Raw genomic sequence first — 18,972 nt, forward strand, 5'->3', positions numbered from 1 at the left:
CGATCCGAAACACAAAATTCAAAAAAAAATCCGACCCTATAAGATCAGATTGGGCCAAAATCTTTTGGAAACGGACTTGATTGCCGTCCCTAAAAAAGGTTGAGTGATGGTGAGTGAATCAATGGACAAATGATGGATACTCCACATCCAGCGACTCCAAGGAAAGACACGTGTCCAACTGACAAACAAGGTGTCCCAATCCCTTAAACATTCTTTATTCTTCCTTACTTTTTTTTCATTTATTCTTCCTTACTTTTTTTACATCTTCAGTTTTATTGCATTACTTTTTTTTTTCTTTTAAAATTTATCCCAATCAACATATCATTTTTAATAATTTTCTATTTAATTTAATCCTCTAATTAGAACTCTTTAAGCCAAAAATTTTACTGACACTCAAATCCTTTTACGATCCCAATCTTGCAAAATTAAATCTGAGAACATGGGACTGGGGGTTCAACCTTGAGTTGTTCCATGGCAAGCCCACTTCTCCAGAGAGCGCGTAATAAGCACGCTCGATAGTAAAACATGTTATCACAAAGGAGTCCGTCCATTCGTCAGAGACATTGACGTCGTAGGCCACGCCATTGTTTTTGCATTTCTGATTGATTTTGACACTTTTGTTTTTTGTATTGCATTTATTGAATGTGCCAAGTTAAAGCCACACGCCTTAATTTTGCCAGTAAAAGCCGTTCTCAATCCAAAGAAGTCGAACAAGTTCCATTGAATCTCTTTAAAAAGACTTGCATTTCAATCTCTATCCCACTCTTTTTCTCTTTGTAAATTGTAACTTAGATGGGATTCAACGTAAAGGATCAAAATTTATGGCCAAACATTTGTTGAAATGTATTGGGGGTCAATGGTTGATGAATGAACTGCATGTTTGTATTACTTTGCACTTTAAGTTGCAAAGCATGTTGAAATGCGTTAAGGCCACTCTTGCTACTTTAATTTTTTGTTGCCGTTTGTAAGCTGTGGTTACCTTTGATATAAGACAGCAATTTTTGGCCAAATCGCAAAGTCTTAAATTGCTGATTTTTCGATAAGCTTTTGAGGATTTTGGGGTTATCTTGGTTCAGGTGCGGAATTTAATGCCCTAGTGATATCGTATTCAATTGAATTTAAGTACTGCATTGGCCTTTTCTGGATCTTGTGGTTTGCTCGTGGTCATTTTGGGGTGTTCATTACCGCTGCCTCGGTCCACAGTGAACTGAAACACTCAACTTAGATATTTGCGATACCTTGTATTTGGAGCGTTTTGCTCGTCAACTCTCCATAACCTGAGAAATGAGTTGAGTATTTTGAGCCGTGTAAGTTTTTCCAAGGTCTGGTCTTTGCTTAACCATAGCAAAACCAGAAGCAAGCAAGAAGAAAAAGCTGATCACTGAGGTAATAATTTTTAAGTTGTCCACGTAGTTTCATTGTAATATTTGTTTTCTCTTTGAACTGGAACTGAAAATGAGATTTTTGTGATGATTAATTGGAGTAGCCAGAACCAGATTTTATCAATCCATGAACACGGAAGAGATGAAGGAGATTGAGAGACAAGATTTAGAAGAGATGAATAATGAGCAGGAGGAGCTGAAGAGAATTGCTCCCTGGATGAAACAGATTACCATTCGAGGACTCGTTGCTAGCCTTCTTATTGGTATCATATACAGTATGATAGTCATGAAGCTCAACCTCACAACCGGGCTAGTTCCCAATCTCAATGTCTCGGCTGCTCTTCTTGCCTTTTTATTTATAAGGTCATGGACTAAGCTGCTTCAAAAGGCTGGAGTTGTTTCAACTCCATTTACTCGACAAGAGAATACTACAATTCAGACCTGTGCGGTTGCTTGTTATAGTATTGCTGTTGGAGGTTTGTGTTCTCTTATCAAGTTAATTTGTTGTCTGCAACCAGTTTTTCTTCATTTTCGGTCAATTTTATTGATTAATAATTGGACACCATTTCACCTGTTTTGTCTTTTCAATTATTGAATGCAGGTGGCTTTGGGTCTTATCTATTGGGTTTAAACAGGAAAACATATGAGCAAGCAGGCGTTGATCCAGAAGGTAATAATCCTGGGAGCATCAAGGAACCTGGGATTGGTTGGATGATCGGTTTTCTCTTTGTGAGCTGCTTTGTTGGTCTTTTGGCATTGGTTCCTCTAAGAAAGGTATGTCTATTAATTTCTTCTATTTTCCTTTCCTGATATTCAGTGTAATTCCAAGATAAATTGATGATAGATTCATTTGTAGCGATTTCATTGAGTCTTTGGTGGTAATCCGGTTCTTAACAATTAAGATCATTATATATAATCTTAACAGTCAATGATGATTTCCTTTTCGGAACTTGCTATAATGGTGTCATGCGATTTTTGTTCTGTCAGATCATGATAATTGACTACAAATTAGCTTACCCAAGTGGAACTGCTACCGCTGTTCTGATAAACGGGTTTCACACTCCTAAAGGAGACAAAATAGCTGAGTATGAATCTACCAATTCTGAATTCTTTCCTTTCAAATTAAGCACCAAAACAGTTTGTAAGTGTGGCTTAACTCAATTATGTAATGATTCACCTTGCAGGAAGCAGGTTCACGGGTTTCTGAAATTCTTTTCACTTAAGTTTCCTCTGGGCTTTCTTCCAGTGGTTTTATGCAGGTGGAGATGGATGTGGATTTGCTCAATTTCCTACATTTGGTTTGAAAGCATGGCACAACTCGTGCGTGCTCTAGATTTTCCCTTCTCTCTGTGCTCACCTTTCCACTTACATATATCTTGCCATATTCTTTAAGTAGCGAAATTCATTTTTGCAGATTTTACTTTGATTTCAGCATGACTTACATAGGTGCAGGAATGATCTGTTCTCATCTAGTAAACTTATCTTTGCTTCTTGGAGCGGTGCTTTCTTGGGGAGTAATGTGGCCACTAATAGGTGGGCTCAAGGGAGAGTGGTTCCCTGCAACGTTACCAGAAAGCAGTATGAAGAGTCTAAATGGTTACAAGGTCTGCAGAGACATTTTATTTAGCAGCTTCTCCCTTAATAATATCTTGGCACCAACATTCATACTTATTTCTCACTATTTTCCATTCATCGTGCAGGTTTTTATTTCTATTGCTCTAATCCTGGGGGATGGACTCTACAATTTTCTGAAGATACTATTTTTGACTGCAGGAAACATTCGTACCAGAGTGAAATATAGCAACCTTAAAACATGTAAGACAGCAACTTCATAAAATGCCATTTATTTCTTTAGCTCTTGTCCAGCTTAGCACTTACTTAATTTTCTACTCGCTAGTTATAGCTGCCATTTCCTATGGAACTAGGCTGATTTCATTTTACAAGAGGTACTTAAGCAATTCAAATGGAGAAGTGGGGGGACTGCCCTCTTTTATCATGATTTGACATTCTGCAATGTTGTTCATTTTGATTTTGGAAGTGCTAACCGGATATGAGTCACCATGGTCTCATAGATCCTTGGAGAATAAAAACTTTTCAGACTCCTTTCTGTATATTGCTGTCCTTGGAGAATAACAACTTTACTAACTTCCTTTGCTTGTAATGCAGTTTCTGATAACCAAAAGCAGAATCTGTACGATCTTCAATGAAATGAACTATTCATTAGAGAGAGCATTCCTATTTGGGTAGCATGTGCAGGGTGCACCATTTTTTCTATCATTTCCATTATTGTGATCCCTCTGATGTTCCCTGAGTTGAAATGGTACTATGTACTCGTTGCTTACATTCTTGCACCCTTTCTAAGCTTCTGTAATGCTTATGGTGCTGGTCTTACTGACATGAACATGGCCTATAATTATGGAAAAGTAGCTCTCTTTGTGCTTGCTGCCTTATCAGGAAAGGAAAATGGTGTGGTTGCAGGACTTGTGGGCTGTGGTCTTATTAAGTCCATTGTTTCTATCTCTTCTGATTTGATGCATGATCTTAAGGCTGGGCATCTAATTCTCTCTTCTCCAAGATCCATGCTTCTCAGCCAGGCAATTGGAATAGCCATTGGCTGTGTTGTAGCTCCGCTTACATTCTTTCTCTTCTATAAAGCTTTTGATGTGGGGAACCCTGATAGTGAATACAAAGCCCCATATGCCCTCGTTTATCGAAATATGGCAATTCTAGGTGTTCAAGGCTTCTCTGCGCTTCCCCAGCATTGTTTGCAGCTCTGTTGTGGGTTTTTTTCTTTGCCATAGCAGCCAACTTGTTTAGAGATTTTACTCCCAAGAATATCGGGAAATGGATTCCCCTTCTAATGGCTATGGCTGTGCCCTTCCTTGTTGGTGCTTATTTTGCAATTGATATGTGTGTGGGAAGTTTGGTTGTGTTTGCATGGCACAAGCTAAATGGCAAGAAGGCAGGTTTGATGGTTCCCGCTGTTGCTTCTGGCTTGATATGTGGAGATGGGTTGTGGCTTCTTCCTTTGTCTATTCTTGCTTTGCTTAAGGTTCGTCCTCCAATCTGCATGAACGTCTCATCGACATAGACTATGTTATGAGGACAGAGAAAAGGTAGAGTGCAGAGGCTTTGTTAGTGACATTTAACACAGACTAGTTTTGTAGTTGGAACCTGCAAAATGATGACAGACCAGAGTATGGTGTTCGATACACAAGCTGTGCTTTCCAGCAATAGGGTAAGAGGCAACATATATATATATATATATATATGTATGTATGTATATCTATTTAAGCTGCTCCAAAGTAACATACTTTATATGAGCTTGAAGTGACAGGAAAAGTTGGGTAGTTCTGATGTATATCAGTATGTGAAAAGGTTGTGTAATAAGAAATCAGTTTGGGTGAAGAATAAACATAGTCTTCCTAAAGCTTTAATACTTTTCTCTTCTTGTTCATGCTTCAAAATATGTGGACATTTTTTTTTGCTTATTTATATTTATAAGGTCTGTATATGTATGAGACCAAATTGTATATTTCACATTACACATGAAGCCATGAACATCTCTTTCTTTCTTTTTTTCTTTTTTTTTTTGTTGCTATCAGAATGTGGATTACAGCAACATAGCCAGAAACTGTTAGCAAAGGAAACAATGCTGCAAGTGTACTATCAGGGGAATGAACTTTCTTGGACGTTGCTGAGAATCAATAGAAAGCTTATAATCTTCTCATGAACTTGACATTCAACAAAAAGATAGATCACAGTTTTGTGCACCATTTAGTAAGGGATGATTCAACCATGGACGAATAAAAGATTTCCTCATCGATGGGATCAGCTTGGCAACAAACCTTAGACTGGAACTTGATTGGAATTCTATTGAATTTTATTTTTCAAATTTCAACCCAATGTTGAAAAATAATCAAACTTGAATTAAGCTTGTATATAGAACTAAACTCGCTTAACCATTGAAGGTATTCAAACTCGAACTTGACATGAGTTTGACGGTGACGTAATTACATTATCAAAGCTTTTAGCTGTTGCTGAGGTATATCTTCCCTGGTCAGTTTGCATGCTTAGATTAGATGTGTCCATTAACATTTAACAGATAGAAATTAGTTGTGATGGGCAGAAAGACGTGTTGGGAACGGATCAAATATGTTCAGTGATCCCGTAAGTCTACCAGCACAATGTTACTCCTCACCTCTCCGTTCCTTTCCCCCAATCCAAACATAGGATTAGAGCACAAAAGCCTCGTGGGCTAGGACTGATCATGGATGTTTAAATACCCAAAAAAGAAAAAGACTACTTTATAAAAAAAAAAAAGTAGGAAATTGCATACCAATCAGCTAGTTTTGTGCATAATGAAACAGCCGAAGTCCAACTTGTGAAAAATTCAGAGGAGCACAGCGTTTATTGGACTAGTCTACCTGGTTTTCCAATCAGATTACCATAAAGACAAAAAAAGCAGCATGGATAAGAAATTTTGGAACTGCCGTTCAAGTCTTACATTGGTTGGTGTGGGATTATTTTTTAAATGAAATATTTTCAATAGCCACCAATATGGAATTGGGGTACGTGTTTGATAAGTACAGCTTTATCCCCTACAAATTTCTTTACCAAAATCACATATTTTATACTCTTTTATCTTTTCTTTATTAATACCGTTACCGTCTTTGTTAAATACAACAAGAATCCAACACATTTTAAAATTTTAATAAAAATTATATATGAATTTAATAAAATTAAAAAATATTTTATATTTAATGTATTAATATAATAATTTTTATATTTTATAAATATTTAATATAAAATAAATATGATATAAATTATTAAATTATTAAATTTAAATATATACAAAATTTAGATGCTCGCGGCCTCATTCACGATTAAATAAAAGTAAAATACAAATGGTCAAAAACATGACTTCACATTTATGTAAAATTCAATAATAGCAACTATTAAAAATTGAAATCGAAAGAGACTTTTTGCTTCTTAAAATTTTTCGGTCAAATAAAAGAATTAAAGACAAACGTGAAACATCAAAAACTAAAATATTATAAAAATTTTCTTAAATTATTTTATTTTTTAAATAAATTTTTAAATTTTTATGATATTCAAATAAGTTTTTATATTTTGATCTTTTATTAAAATAAAATTTTATTTTAAAAATTTTATTTTAATACAATTTAAAAGTTAAAAACTTATTTAAATATAATTAAAAATTAAAATTTTATTTAAATATAATAAAAATATAAAAAAAATTTATTTAAATAAAATTATAAAATTCAAAAACTTTTTTTTTTATTATTTTAGCCAACACCAATCAGACTTCAGTGGGAGGGTAGGACTAATTTGAAAAATAAACCACTACGTTTATAATTCTTGAAGAGACAAAACTACCTCATTGAACGGCACCCCATTCGAGGTTAGCTCCGTAAATTTGAAGAGTTTGATGGATATTTTGGCAATCATCATTCGGACACCTCGCAAACATAAGTAGAAGTGAAGATCCTCATATTGTTTGAGTTGGCACTTGGCGCTGTCTTGTTGAGGAAAAAGCGGAGATAATATTCTCAGAAGCAACCAAAGCTAAAGCCTTTTTCCAATCTCTCAAAGCAAGCCCCCGTAATTCAATCAGATTCCTCTCTTTGTTTCATCGTAAATTCTCTAGCTTTTTCTTTGCAAGTATATATTTGTAGGCTTTTGGAATTTTGATTTTACAAGGCTTTTGTTTTCTTCTGAGTATTCGGGTTTGTAGCTTTCTTTCTGGGTATTTCATATCTCTCATAGCTTCGAATGTTAAGGCTTTACTTGTAATTGGTGGTGGGGTTTTAAAATTTTGTTGCTTTCTGTGATTGGTTGTAGTGAAAAATGGCTTCATATTCAAAGATGCACACTTTCGAAGAGGTTGCTAAGCACAACAAAACCAATGATTGTTGGCTGATTATTTCTGGGAAGGTCAGGTCTTTCTCTCTGTTTTATTTGATTAGGGTTTCTGGTCTTTCTATTCAGAATTGTATAATTGCTTTTTCTATTTTAAACTATGCTTATTTTGGTGATTATTGATTGCTGATGAATTGTGAGCATAGTTCATCTTTCAACCGTAAGTTTCCTATTGGACAGTTAAAACTGGAACTTTCTGTGTGAATGATTATTCAAATTTGTTTTGCATAGTCAGCTATGTTGGATGATTTAATTTCTAGATTTATGAGTCTAGTTTCTTACCTGTTGGTTATTCTTCAAAATAGGGGACCCAGGAAAACCAAAAATGAAAGGAGAAAAGAGAGAGTGGGCAGGGGGGGGGGGGGGGGGGGGCGATGATAGAGGGGTAGAGAATTAAGGGGCTGATAATATATTCATGTTCATGGTAGGTGAGCCTTGATATTTAACTTTTTTTTGGCCTGAACTTTTTATCTTTTCAGATATTGGATTAGTATATTAATGAATCTCTTAATTTTAGTGTGTGTTTCTGCAACTCTTGATGCCACTAATATGGTTATTCTTGTCAGATAGATTTGGATGTTTTCGGTCGAAAGAAATTTCTGAGTGGAGAATAGTAAACTTTGGTAGTTTACTTATTATATGTGACAACGTCTACTCTCATCTATCATCACATATATAATGCTGCGTTTAATTGTCTACGCTAGATCACATGTGTATCTTCTTTGATGTTTAAAAGTCACTGACAAATATGACAAGAACAAGATATTTGGAGTTAAATTTTGTATTATGCTATTGGATATAATTGAGATTTCCCTCTATATAGGTATATGATGTAACTCCATTCATGGATGATCATCCTGGAGGCAGTGAAGTTTTGCTGTCATCAACTGGTAATTTTTTTTAACAATATATTTTGTATTTGGTTCTTTAATTAATTTTATTGAATTAAGCCTGATTTGATAGTTAGATCATGAATATTTTCCGCTGTTTTATCAGGGAAGAATGCCACAAATGATTTTGAAGATGTGGGCCACAGTGATTCCGCAAGAGAAATGATGGAAAAATACCACATTGGAGAGATTGATTCCAAAGCTGTTCCGACTAAGCACACCTACATCCCACCACAGCAAACTCCTGTCAACCCCGATACAACCCCTGAGTTTGTCATTAAGATCCTACAATTTCTTGTACCCCTCTTGATTCTGGGCTTGGCTATTGCAGTACTTTCAATACACTAAGAAAGAGTAGCTTATTACTACACACAGGAGTTTACCCGTTTTGAGGGGTCAATTGGTGGTGTCATCTATTAGTTGAAAAGGGCAGTCGCATCTTTTGTTTAATTTCCTTTTAGTTTTTGTGTGTCAAGCTGCATACTGGTTCATAATGTGGTCCATTAATACTATACTGAGTAACTTTGAGCTCCCATAGTTTATTACTACACTGGAGTTTACTCGTTTTGAGGGGTGAATTGATGGTGTCATCGGTTAGTTGTTTGTTTAATTTCCTCTTTTGGCGTTTGTGTCAAACTGAATACTGGTTTATAGTATAGTCCATTGTCGAAGACAATGCTTTATTGAGCATCTTTAACGCCCATTTATGTCTGCATTGAGACAAGACAATGTGTAAATTTGTTGGGAATTAAAAGCAGGAGCATGTTTTTATTCCTTTGTGTTATATTCCTTTTTCGTTTCCCAGCTGGAATGGCAATGATCTAACACACAAGTTTCTGCCATTTTAAAGACTACTAAAGGGCTTTCTCACCGAGGGACAAGGGAGGAGGTGTATCACAGAATTTTTTGTCGAGAACGTGCGGTCCAACCCCGTTTGGTTTTGACCAACGAAAGACTATGGGCTTTTTGACTTTTAACTAAGAAAGAGCCCTATATGATAAAAAGATGGGTGCGACCCGATTTGGTTTTCGCATGGAAAAGAAACAGTGTGATGCCGAAAAGAAGAAAGAACCGAAAAAGAAAGAGAGAATGAAAAAAAAAAAAAAAAAAAAAAAGAGCTGTTAGTTGAATGAAGGTTGATTTGTAATTTGATTGAGTTAAAATTTTTTCAGTATTCATGATTTAGTGTTTTACATTTTGAACGGTAAAATCGGGTTTGAAGTTTTTTAAGAACAAATTATGATATATTTGTTGAGTCACCTATTTGATGAGATTTTTTCAATTGTTTTGTTTAGTTGTTGATTTGTTTTAGTTTTAGTTAGAGGAAAATTTTGTATATCCATTATTTGATAGTAAAGATTTTTTCAGTAGTCTATAATTTTTTTCTCTACATTGAAAGATTTTTCATGTAAATTTTAGTGTGTTTTATTTTTCTTACATTGTTAATTATTGATTATTGTCTATTTACTGTGGGTTTATTACAATATATTGCTTTTACATTATTGTGTTTGTTGCTTCAGACTCAACATGCGGTATCACAGTACTAATTATTTTTGAGATATTGATATAATAACAATTCAAGATAGAAGTAAATTCTGTTTCAGATCATGAAAGGTGATATAGGTTTTATGATAAAATTGATAATATCAAATTATTCAATTTAAAAGCCTATGATAGAAGATCATTTATACTGTAAAGATTTATATGAGTTGGTATTGGATGATTTGGCTAAGTTAACAGATATGAAAGATAAAAGCTGGAATAAGTTAGGTAAAAAAAACGTTGGTCACAATTAGAAAATAGGTTGGTATCGGTGTGTTTTATCATGTAACACAAGAGATAAATGCTCATATTATTTGAAAAAAATTAACAGTATTGTCTGAAGAAAGACAGACATAAATAACTTTATGTTTGTTAAAAAGCTTGCAATTTTACAGTATAGAGATGGACAATCGATTACAGAGCATTTGAATAATTTTCAAGATATATTCAATCGGATGACTACTATGGAGCTTAAAATGGATGATGAAATAAAAGCATTATTTTTTTTAGGTTTATTACCAGACAACTGAAATACTCTAATTATGATTGTTCTTAATTTAACTCCTGACTACAAGATGATATTGGAGATGGTAAAAGATAGTATGTTTAACAAAGAAATAGGATGAAAAGATTCAAATTTTGGGAATCAAGCTCTTGTCATAGAAAATAAAGGTAGAAACATCGATAGAGGTAAGAATTTGAAAGGTCATAGTAAGTCTAAACATGAATCTAAGTCTAGAGATGAAGTGAAGTGCTACCATTGGAGTAAACTCAGTTATGTAAAGTGAAACTGCAAAATCTTAAAGTAAGAGCAAAAAATTAGAAAGATAAAAGTTCAAATGATGACAATGTTATGACGGTGATTCAGATAATGATTCAATTACTTTGATTTATATACATAGAGATTGCAATCATGTTGGTGATCCTAACATTAAATGGATAGTTGATACATAAGTGACATATCATTGTTTTCCTAAGAATAAGTTGTTTACAACTTATAAAGTAAGAGATTTTGGTTGCATCAAAATGAAAAACAAGAGTATGTCACAGATTGTTGGGATCAATGATATTGTTATACAAACTAGTACGGGTTGCATGTTGATTTAAGAGATGTTGACACATTTCGGATATTAGAATCAATTTGCTTGTGATGAAAGTTCTTCATAAGGAAAAATTTGAGAATCAACAAAAGAAAGCAGTGAAAGTTTCTCAAAAGAGTTATGATAGTTGCAAAAAAAAAATTATGCTGCATAATATACAAGACATGGATGCAATTGAACGGCAACCAGATAAATACCGTTGAGAATGTGCTTTAGTAAGCAAGGTAGTTTTTCATTTTCTTGACCAAAGGTATGTTTCTCAATTCATGTGATCATTATTTACATGATAAACAACGTAGAATTTTTTTTCGTAAGCGTTCTCAAAGAAAAGAAAATAGATTAAAATTGATTTATTTTGATGTATGTGATCCTATTGAGGTTGAGTCATTAGGTGATAATAAATATTTTGTTACTTTTATTAATGATGCTTCATGTAAAACTTGGATGTATATGTTAAAAAATAAAAGTCAGTTATTGTAGTATTTTTAAAAATTTTATGTCATGATGAAAATGATGACAGTGGTGTTTTTGAAGTGTATTTAAATTGCTAATGGTGGAGAAACACACCTAAAGATTTTGAAAAATATTGTTAAAAATATGAGATTAGGCATGAAATGACAAAACCTAAAATATCATAGCATAATGGTATAACTGAACGGATGAATTGCACCATTATAAAAACAAAGTTAATTTATGCTAAAGATAGCAAAATTGTCAAAGCTATTCTAAGGTGAAGTAGTTAACACAACCTGCTATTTGCTTAACAAATCACTATTAGTGCCTTTAGGGTTTGACATTTTAGAAAGAACGTAAATAAGAAAAAATGCTTCATACTCTCACTTGAAGGTTTTCAAGTGTAAATTATTTATGCATGTACCAAAAGAATAGAAGTCAAAACTTGACAATAAAGCTACACAGTATGTGTTTGTCGAATATGGTGATGAGAAATTTGGTTACAAGGTATAGAATTCAATGAAAAAAAAGATAATAAGAAGCAAAGATGTGATTTTTCATGAAAAAGACACCATAACAAACCTTGAAAAGAATGAATAGATTACATGACTTATTGTTGAGTGTGATATTTCAACACCGTCAGAGGTTTTGTCAAGAAAAGCCACAGATGGTGAAAATGAGTAAGAGACAGAATTTAGGGATATGAATGAGCCAATCATATTAGTGATGAGCCAGATGTTATCAATTTTGAACCAGAGAAATTATCCTTTCTACCTTAGAATGTTTAGCAAGGTGAGCAATCCTTTCCACTAAATAGTGTTGAGTAAGAGGAGCTATCTTCAATATCAGATAGTGTAAAGTCTTAACTTAGGAAATCTATCAGAGAGTATAGGTTATCAATCAAGTATCCAAGTTTAAATTTTATTTATATGGATAAGTCTGAGGGTTTTAAAGTGAAAAGAAAAAAGCATTTAGTTTACAACTAAAAAAAAAGCTTGTATGACTTAAAACAAGCTCCATAATAGTACTAAAAAAAGTTTGATTCTTTTATGGTAAGTCATAACTGTAAAAAAAAGGGTAATGGATCCTTATGAATATGTTAGAAAATTTCATAATTGTAACTTTATTATTGTCTTATTATATGTTAAGGATGTGTTGATTATAAGACAAGATATTGGTATAGTTTATAGGTTAAAAGAACAATTGTTTAAGTTTTTTGACATGAAATATTTAGATCTAGCAAAGTAAATTCTCGATATGGATATTATCTAGGATAAAAAAGTTGAAAAGTTGTGGTTGTTACAGAAAAAGTATGCTGAATAGGTGCTTAATAGATTTAACATGTAGCATGTTAAATTAGTTAGCACTCCATTTATCAACCATTTTCATTTAAGTAAGAAATCTTGTCATGTGACTAAAGAAGAGTAACTAGATATATCTAATATTTTTATTCTTTTATAGTTGATTTCTTAATGTATCTTATGGCTTGCACACAACTAAAACATTGCTCATGTAATTGGTATAGTGAGCAAATTTTTCTAATATGAAAAAGGTTCACTGAAAAACAGTGAAATAAATTTTTAGATATTTGAAGGGCACCTAAAAAATGTGCTTAAATTATAAAACTACACAACTAGTTTTAGAAGGGTTTGCTGATGTTGACATAGCAGGTGATACTGATGATAGAAAATTTATTTCAGGGTATTTATTCACTTTTGCAAGAGAAATTATGTTTTGATAGTCTAAATTATAGAAGTGTATTGTCCTATCAATTACAGAAGTTGAGTAAATTGTAATAATTAAAGCAGGTAAAGAAATTCTTTGGATGAAATATTTTTTTTTTTAAGTTGAATGAAAAAGAGTATGTCGTATTTTGTAATAGCTAGAATACTTTAGATTTGATTAAGAATGCCATGTACTATACTAAAAAAAAGCATATTGGTGTTAAATATCATTGGCTACGTTTGATGATTAAGGAGCAACAGATTTAGTTGAAAAAAGTTTATACTAATGAAAATGTAATAGATATGTTGACTTCACTTCCAAAGGAAAAACTTAAGTTCTGTAGTAATTTAGTTAGAATTGGTTCATTGGCCACGATAAGTTTTAAATGACACTATTATGGTGATAAATCTTCTCCTAATGAGGCTAAAGTGGGAGATTGTTGAGAACGTGAGGTCTAGTCTCATTTGGTTTTGACTAATAAAAAACCATGGGCTTTTTGACTTTTAACCAAAAAAGAACCCTATATAATAAAAAATTGGGGGGCTAGTTTTGGCATGAAAAAGAAAAAAGTGTGGCGCCAAAATGAAGAAAGAAAGAACTAGAAAATAAAGAGAGAGAATGGAGAAGAGAGAGTTGCTAATTGAATACAAGTTGATTTATTGTTCGATTGATTTGAAATTTTGTTAATATGTTCATGATTCAATGTTCTATATTTTGAACGATAAAATTCGAATTTGCAGCTCTTTAAGAATAAATTCAGAGTGTATTTAAGCCACTTATTTAATGAGTTTTATTCAATTTTCTCTTTTATTGTTGATTAATTATAATTTTAGTTAGAAAAGAATTTTATATATTTATTATTTAATAATAAAGATTTTTTTAATGATTTGTAATTTTTTCTCTTTACATTAAAAAATTTTTCACATAAATCTTGATATATTTTATTTTTTTATGTATTATTAATTATTAATTATTAATTATTTACTGTAAGTTTATTATGATTTATTGTTTTTACGTGACTCTGTATGTCTATTCAGGCCCAATATATTAGTGAACCAAATCCATACTAACGGTCTCAATATTGGCTGTTTCCTCCCCTTCTCTCCATCTCTTTTATTATTATATTGATAAAATCATGAAAAAGTGCAATTTGCATTCGTTCATCTTATCAAATGACAATGGGATTTGATGCCAACTTAAACTTGAATATGGTATCAGCATGGATTTCCAGCATAGGTCTACAGTTCCACCATAAGCACCAAGTGGGACGCATCAATCCTAGCCTTTGCTCGATCTAAATCCAAAGGTATGATGGTACAAAGAAAGGGCAACCGGGCAAGCCCTCTATGTCAAAGCAAAAGGCCAAGAGCTTGGCAGTCGGCAGTGCTCGATCTTTCAAAAGCATTTTCATGCAAGATGCTAAAAAACATGTTATACCAGAAAAAGACATGATGGCATTGCATGATCAAGTCTAAATATTTCTTTTGCAATATGGTACACAGATTGGAATTATGGGCTCTGCCTGTCTTTCGCAACACACAAGTGATCAAGGATATCTTCCTATCTCGTGTGCTAAAAATATGGAGCAGTAGAATGCAGATTTATCTACTAAATAAGCATTTTTCAACTACTGCCACTGCAATAAGCCCTGAGAGTGAGCAGTGGCAAAATAAGCAAATATAACTCAGCAAAGACAGCATTTCAAGCGGTGCGTCAAAAAGAGACTGAATTACCCACAGAACCCAGATTCAGGAAAGAACCCGAGAACATCAAATTAGTGGACAAAATGTAGCAATGATCAAAAGGACGACTCTATCTTGTCATGAAGAGTTACCACCAAGTCATGCGCATCATTTAGGAGTTTCCATACGTCAAGTTGCCCGGCCATACTATTGCACTCCCTTAAAATATCATCCATGCTGCTATACTTCTCTATGATCAATTTCCTCCTCTGCAACACTGAAGCTGCAATTGCATAAAGCAATAAATCATCTGTTGGGGGTGCCCTTTGTCTTATCCTGCTCCAGGCAGACTTCCCAATCCCAGCTCTAATGGCTGCCTGATCTGCCCATATTACCTCCCAAAGGCAAATTGTCTGTTCAAATGTCAATTCCCTCCTAAACAGTACCACCACCATCCTATAAACAAAAAAGCAATCCTCAGCCTGGAGCTTCTCCAAATGCCTGTAGAGGTGAGAGTCCTTACATTTTATTATCTTGGAAACAATATTAAGTTGCCTCCTGATCCCCACCTCATCAAGCCTAAAATTATGTCGAGCCTTCTTCATGAAACCTACAAAACACCAGAAAGCCTCATAATCCTCTGGGATGACTGAAATTATTGGAGAAAGGAGATCACTCATGCCCTGGCAGTAGCCAATTTCAGGGTCATAAAGTGCATAAGCTTCAAGGATAGCAACCAAACGTGCAGCATGGAAAATTCTGCAGGGCTCCAGGTGATCATAATCCTTTAACCCAACAGCCTGAGCCGAACGGCGTGCCCTCCCATCAGATACTGCAGCCTGACAAGCAGAGTATGGCATCCATTCAGCATTGGCACGAACAGCATCCAAACGAATGATTCGCTGCCAGGTGGAAAAACCTTCAGTTGCACATAGTTTTGATTGCCCATCAGTGCTTGAGGGAGAAACATTCCTTTTTGAATACACGTCAGGATCATTCTCCTCCCTGCCATCCAAAGAGGGGGAACCCTGAATCACTTCAGGGTCTTCTGACGAGTCAGAGTCTGATGACTCACTGTTCATTGCTGACACATTAGCATTTGTAATTCTTCTCGAACTATCATCTCCTTCCAATAATGTACTGGATGGTTCATCTGAGAACTCAGCATCCGGGCTCCTTTCCTCACTAGAGAGAGATTCTCTGGCACTAACCACATCTTCAGAGCTACAGGTGTCTGTCTCCTGAATAAGACTTCCACTGTCTCCATTTTGACAAGTTTCACCAATTTCAATTAACTTAAAACTCCCAGTGTTGTGTTTTGGGAGCCGCCGGCACTTTCTGCGGAGTTTTTCATACTCTTTCCTGCATCAACAGATTGACTAAAAGTGAAGAAATAAACCAAACAGGTAATTCTCGGTAGTAATAAACTTATATAGCTAAAAGGAATAACAAAGTACAAAATATGGGGAAGAGAATGTCAAGTTTACCTTTTCTGAGTTCTAACAGCATCTCTTTCTTCTTTGGAACTGTTTAAGTCATAGCTGTTGCAGAGGAAAAGAAAAAGAATGTCATGATATGAGATGGGAAACCCATGGCTTGAGAGTAGCTAAGATGCTCCATTGGACACAAGCCCCAGACAACTATCATTCCATGGAAATGTAGAAACTTTTCATGATGTCTTGGCTTGAGGAGTAAAAGAACAACAATAGAAGCAGCAGCAACAACAGTAAAACAATTGTAACATAGGTTCAGTATACTTACACCCCGAGGAGGAAGGGCCAGACCTCAGCCGTAATACTTGGATCAACACCCTACATCAGTTGCATACAAGATTAAGCATTTCAATTACAAGAAAACAAATAAAAGAGAAAATGAATAGGTTACTTGCAGCAGTAACTCACTCTACTGCGAACTTTCTTCAAGAACTTGACTCCACCATCCCGGAGTCTACCATCAGGTGTAAACAAACTTCTCCACTGCTGAGGTGAAAGGGCATGTTTCTTTCTCCGGCGAGACCAGGGTGATTTGAGTCGACCACTGGAAAAGAAAGGGTCAAATTTACAAATGAAAAATGAGAAGCTAATGATAATATCATAAAAATGTGATTTACAAACATATAGGGGAAGACAAAGAAATTTCAACAGCAAAAATCCTAGCACCAAAGCAACAGTCAAGGCAACCAATTTATAGATACTAAGGCATCCCTTTATGAGGTTTAAGGAAAGAAAAAGCATCATTAAGTTTGCCAGATAAGGAGGTAGGGTTGTTTCAAAAATCACCACAGCATCATTAGGCTTTCTACTCCTACCTCATCATGCTTACGCCAGACACCAACTTTCATGAGCAAAGGGTACTGGCTTACACCAATGAGGATCAACCAGAAAAAAATAAGATCTAAAATCTATTTTGCTTGGGAGGTTCGTCAAACTGTGGAATTTGACTTAAATATAAAATTTGCACCAAATCAGAACAGATAAACCTGTCTAATAAACATTTTTTGAAAAATGATTCAAACAAGCATGGGTTATCAAAGATCAGTATAATCAAATGCCCAGAAGTTTCAAACTTTTAAACTGTAAAAAACACGATTAGCAGTTAGTTGTCTTGTAGAGAAGAGACAAATGGGCTCTTCATCTGCATATGCTTCCCTCTAGTATTCCAATTTGCAAAACGATAACTTCCATTTGATGATTCAAAAAGGGATAAAAAAAATCTCATTTCACATCATAAATAGTTTTTTTTTTTTTTTCTTTTCAAAATCTCTCTGTTTCATTTGATTGTGAGTGTTAATATTCAAATATTGCAACTTTAAAAAGTCGATTAACATAATAATGAATACTATATCCGAGCAGATTGAAGCAATTGAAAAGTAGACTTAGTCAACGACGAAAATAAAATTGCTAAGGCACAATAACACAGATCCAACAAATAAGTAAAGCAAGGTAAATATTAGAATTTGAAATAAACAAGCAAAAAATGGACCAATGATGACTGAAAATTCTAATAAAGAAGACGTAAAAACCCTAATTAACAAAAAAAATTTAAAAGTAGAAAGAATCTAAATGAAAGCAAAGAAGAAGTGAAGCAAACAAGGAAACAGGTGGTTTTGAACTTTACCAAAGGAAAGAAATTTGATTGGAGATCGGGATCTGAATCGAAAATCTAACAACAGATTAATGAAAATGAGCAAGTGTTATAAGAAAAGAGGAAGAGGACTCACCGATCAGAGGAAGAACAAGAAGCTGGTGAAGAAGAAGTAACAACGAAAAGAACCGAGCGCAAATGAATCCACGATGATGACGAAGACGATGACGATGAAGGTGAGTTTGGAGATGAAGACGAACTCTGACTTCGTCTAAGAGCTCTCATCTATTAAAATTTGATTTTTATCACACTACTCTCACTACGTATCGTTACTAGGGTTTTTGGAGATTTTTTTTCACCGTTTAGCATTGAATGATTGATCAATTTTTTTGTTTTTTTTTTTTACCTAGTGCTGGTGTAGAAAATAGCAGCGAAGAGAGCGTGGCCGGCGAGGGCGGTGACGGCGACGGAAATTTTGAAGGGCGGCGTCGCCACAGCCGACCAGAATCGCCCAACTCCGCCGCCAAAGTTGTGGATTCCGGTAGGATTGTTGTTGCCAGAGGGTACCATGGAAGAGTTTTAAGGTCGAGGAAGCCCAAACCAAGATGCCCGAGCTGCCCCTTCCTTTCTTTTATCTTCTTCTTCTTTCTCTGAGGTATTTTTTTTTTTTTTTGGCTTTTGTTGGCTGCTTTCTCAAAGCTGAGCCCCCCAACTGAAATCCAACTGCTCCTGTTTCTTGTTCTTCATCTACTACTACTACTTTGATTTGGTTTCGTTTTTTTTTTTTTTTTTTTGTCACTTTTATGCTTCTCTCTCTATCTCTGGCTTTGGCCCAATCAATTGCCAAACAAAGTCATTTTCTTTTGTCTCACTCTAGACTCTACCTCTTAATAGCTTTTTAGAGAGAGAGAGTCTACGCCTACGCTTATTCCTTTGCTTTGCTTGCCTTGTCAGGTATTGGTCTAATTTTCTTTTTTAAGAGTTTCTACTGACTTTTTTGAAAAACAAATAAAAAAAAAAAAAAGGTGATTGAGCCAGTAAAAATCCAGAATTTCAATTTTTTCATTTGTGATTTTTAAATTTGATTTTTGTTATAAAAATTTTTAATAAATTATTTATAATTTTCACATATATTTTTATTAAAATTTACAACATATTTTGATCTCAGAAA

General features: G+C 34.3%; 1 protein-coding gene and 2 pseudogenes across 3 annotated transcripts; 2 read left to right on the forward strand and 1 right to left on the reverse strand.

Moving 5' to 3' along the window:
* The first annotated feature begins 695 nt into the window (after positions 1 to 695).
* Positions 696 to 4,967, forward strand: LOC111289451 (metal-nicotianamine transporter YSL3-like; annotated as a pseudogene). The gene is made up of 8 exons (XR_016346310.1): positions 696 to 1,386; positions 1,491 to 1,858; positions 1,984 to 2,156; positions 2,370 to 2,467; positions 2,567 to 2,702; positions 2,797 to 2,986; positions 3,083 to 3,197; positions 3,549 to 4,967. The product of XR_016346310.1 is annotated as a metal-nicotianamine transporter YSL3-like (transcript).
* A 1,884-nt stretch (positions 4,968 to 6,851) lies between these two features.
* LOC111289452 (cytochrome b5-like) lies at positions 6,852 to 8,999 on the forward strand (annotated as a pseudogene). Its single transcript, XR_016346311.1, has 4 exons — positions 6,852 to 7,007; positions 7,248 to 7,340; positions 8,149 to 8,215; positions 8,322 to 8,999. The product of XR_016346311.1 is annotated as a cytochrome b5-like (transcript).
* Positions 9,000 to 14,466: 5,467 nt separating this feature from the next.
* Positions 14,467 to 18,750, reverse strand: LOC111290526 (rab GTPase-activating protein 22-like). Its single transcript, XM_022881872.2, has 5 exons — positions 17,938 to 18,750; positions 16,619 to 16,754; positions 16,479 to 16,528; positions 16,205 to 16,258; positions 14,467 to 16,079 (listed from the first exon to the last, which is right to left on the reverse strand). Exons 1-5 carry the CDS (start codon positions 18,084 to 18,086, stop codon positions 14,834 to 14,836), a joined length of 1,635 nt encoding a protein of 544 aa, XP_022737607.1. The 5' UTR covers positions 18,087 to 18,750; the 3' UTR covers positions 14,467 to 14,833.
* Positions 18,751 to 18,972: the final 222 nt, after the last annotated feature.

Source organism: Durio zibethinus, chromosome 11 (genome assembly GCF_047325235.1).
Source record: "Durio zibethinus cultivar Kanyao isolate XHJ-2024 chromosome 11, ASM4732523v1, whole genome shotgun sequence".
Classification (NCBI taxonomy): domain Eukaryota; kingdom Viridiplantae; phylum Streptophyta; class Magnoliopsida; order Malvales; family Malvaceae; genus Durio; species Durio zibethinus.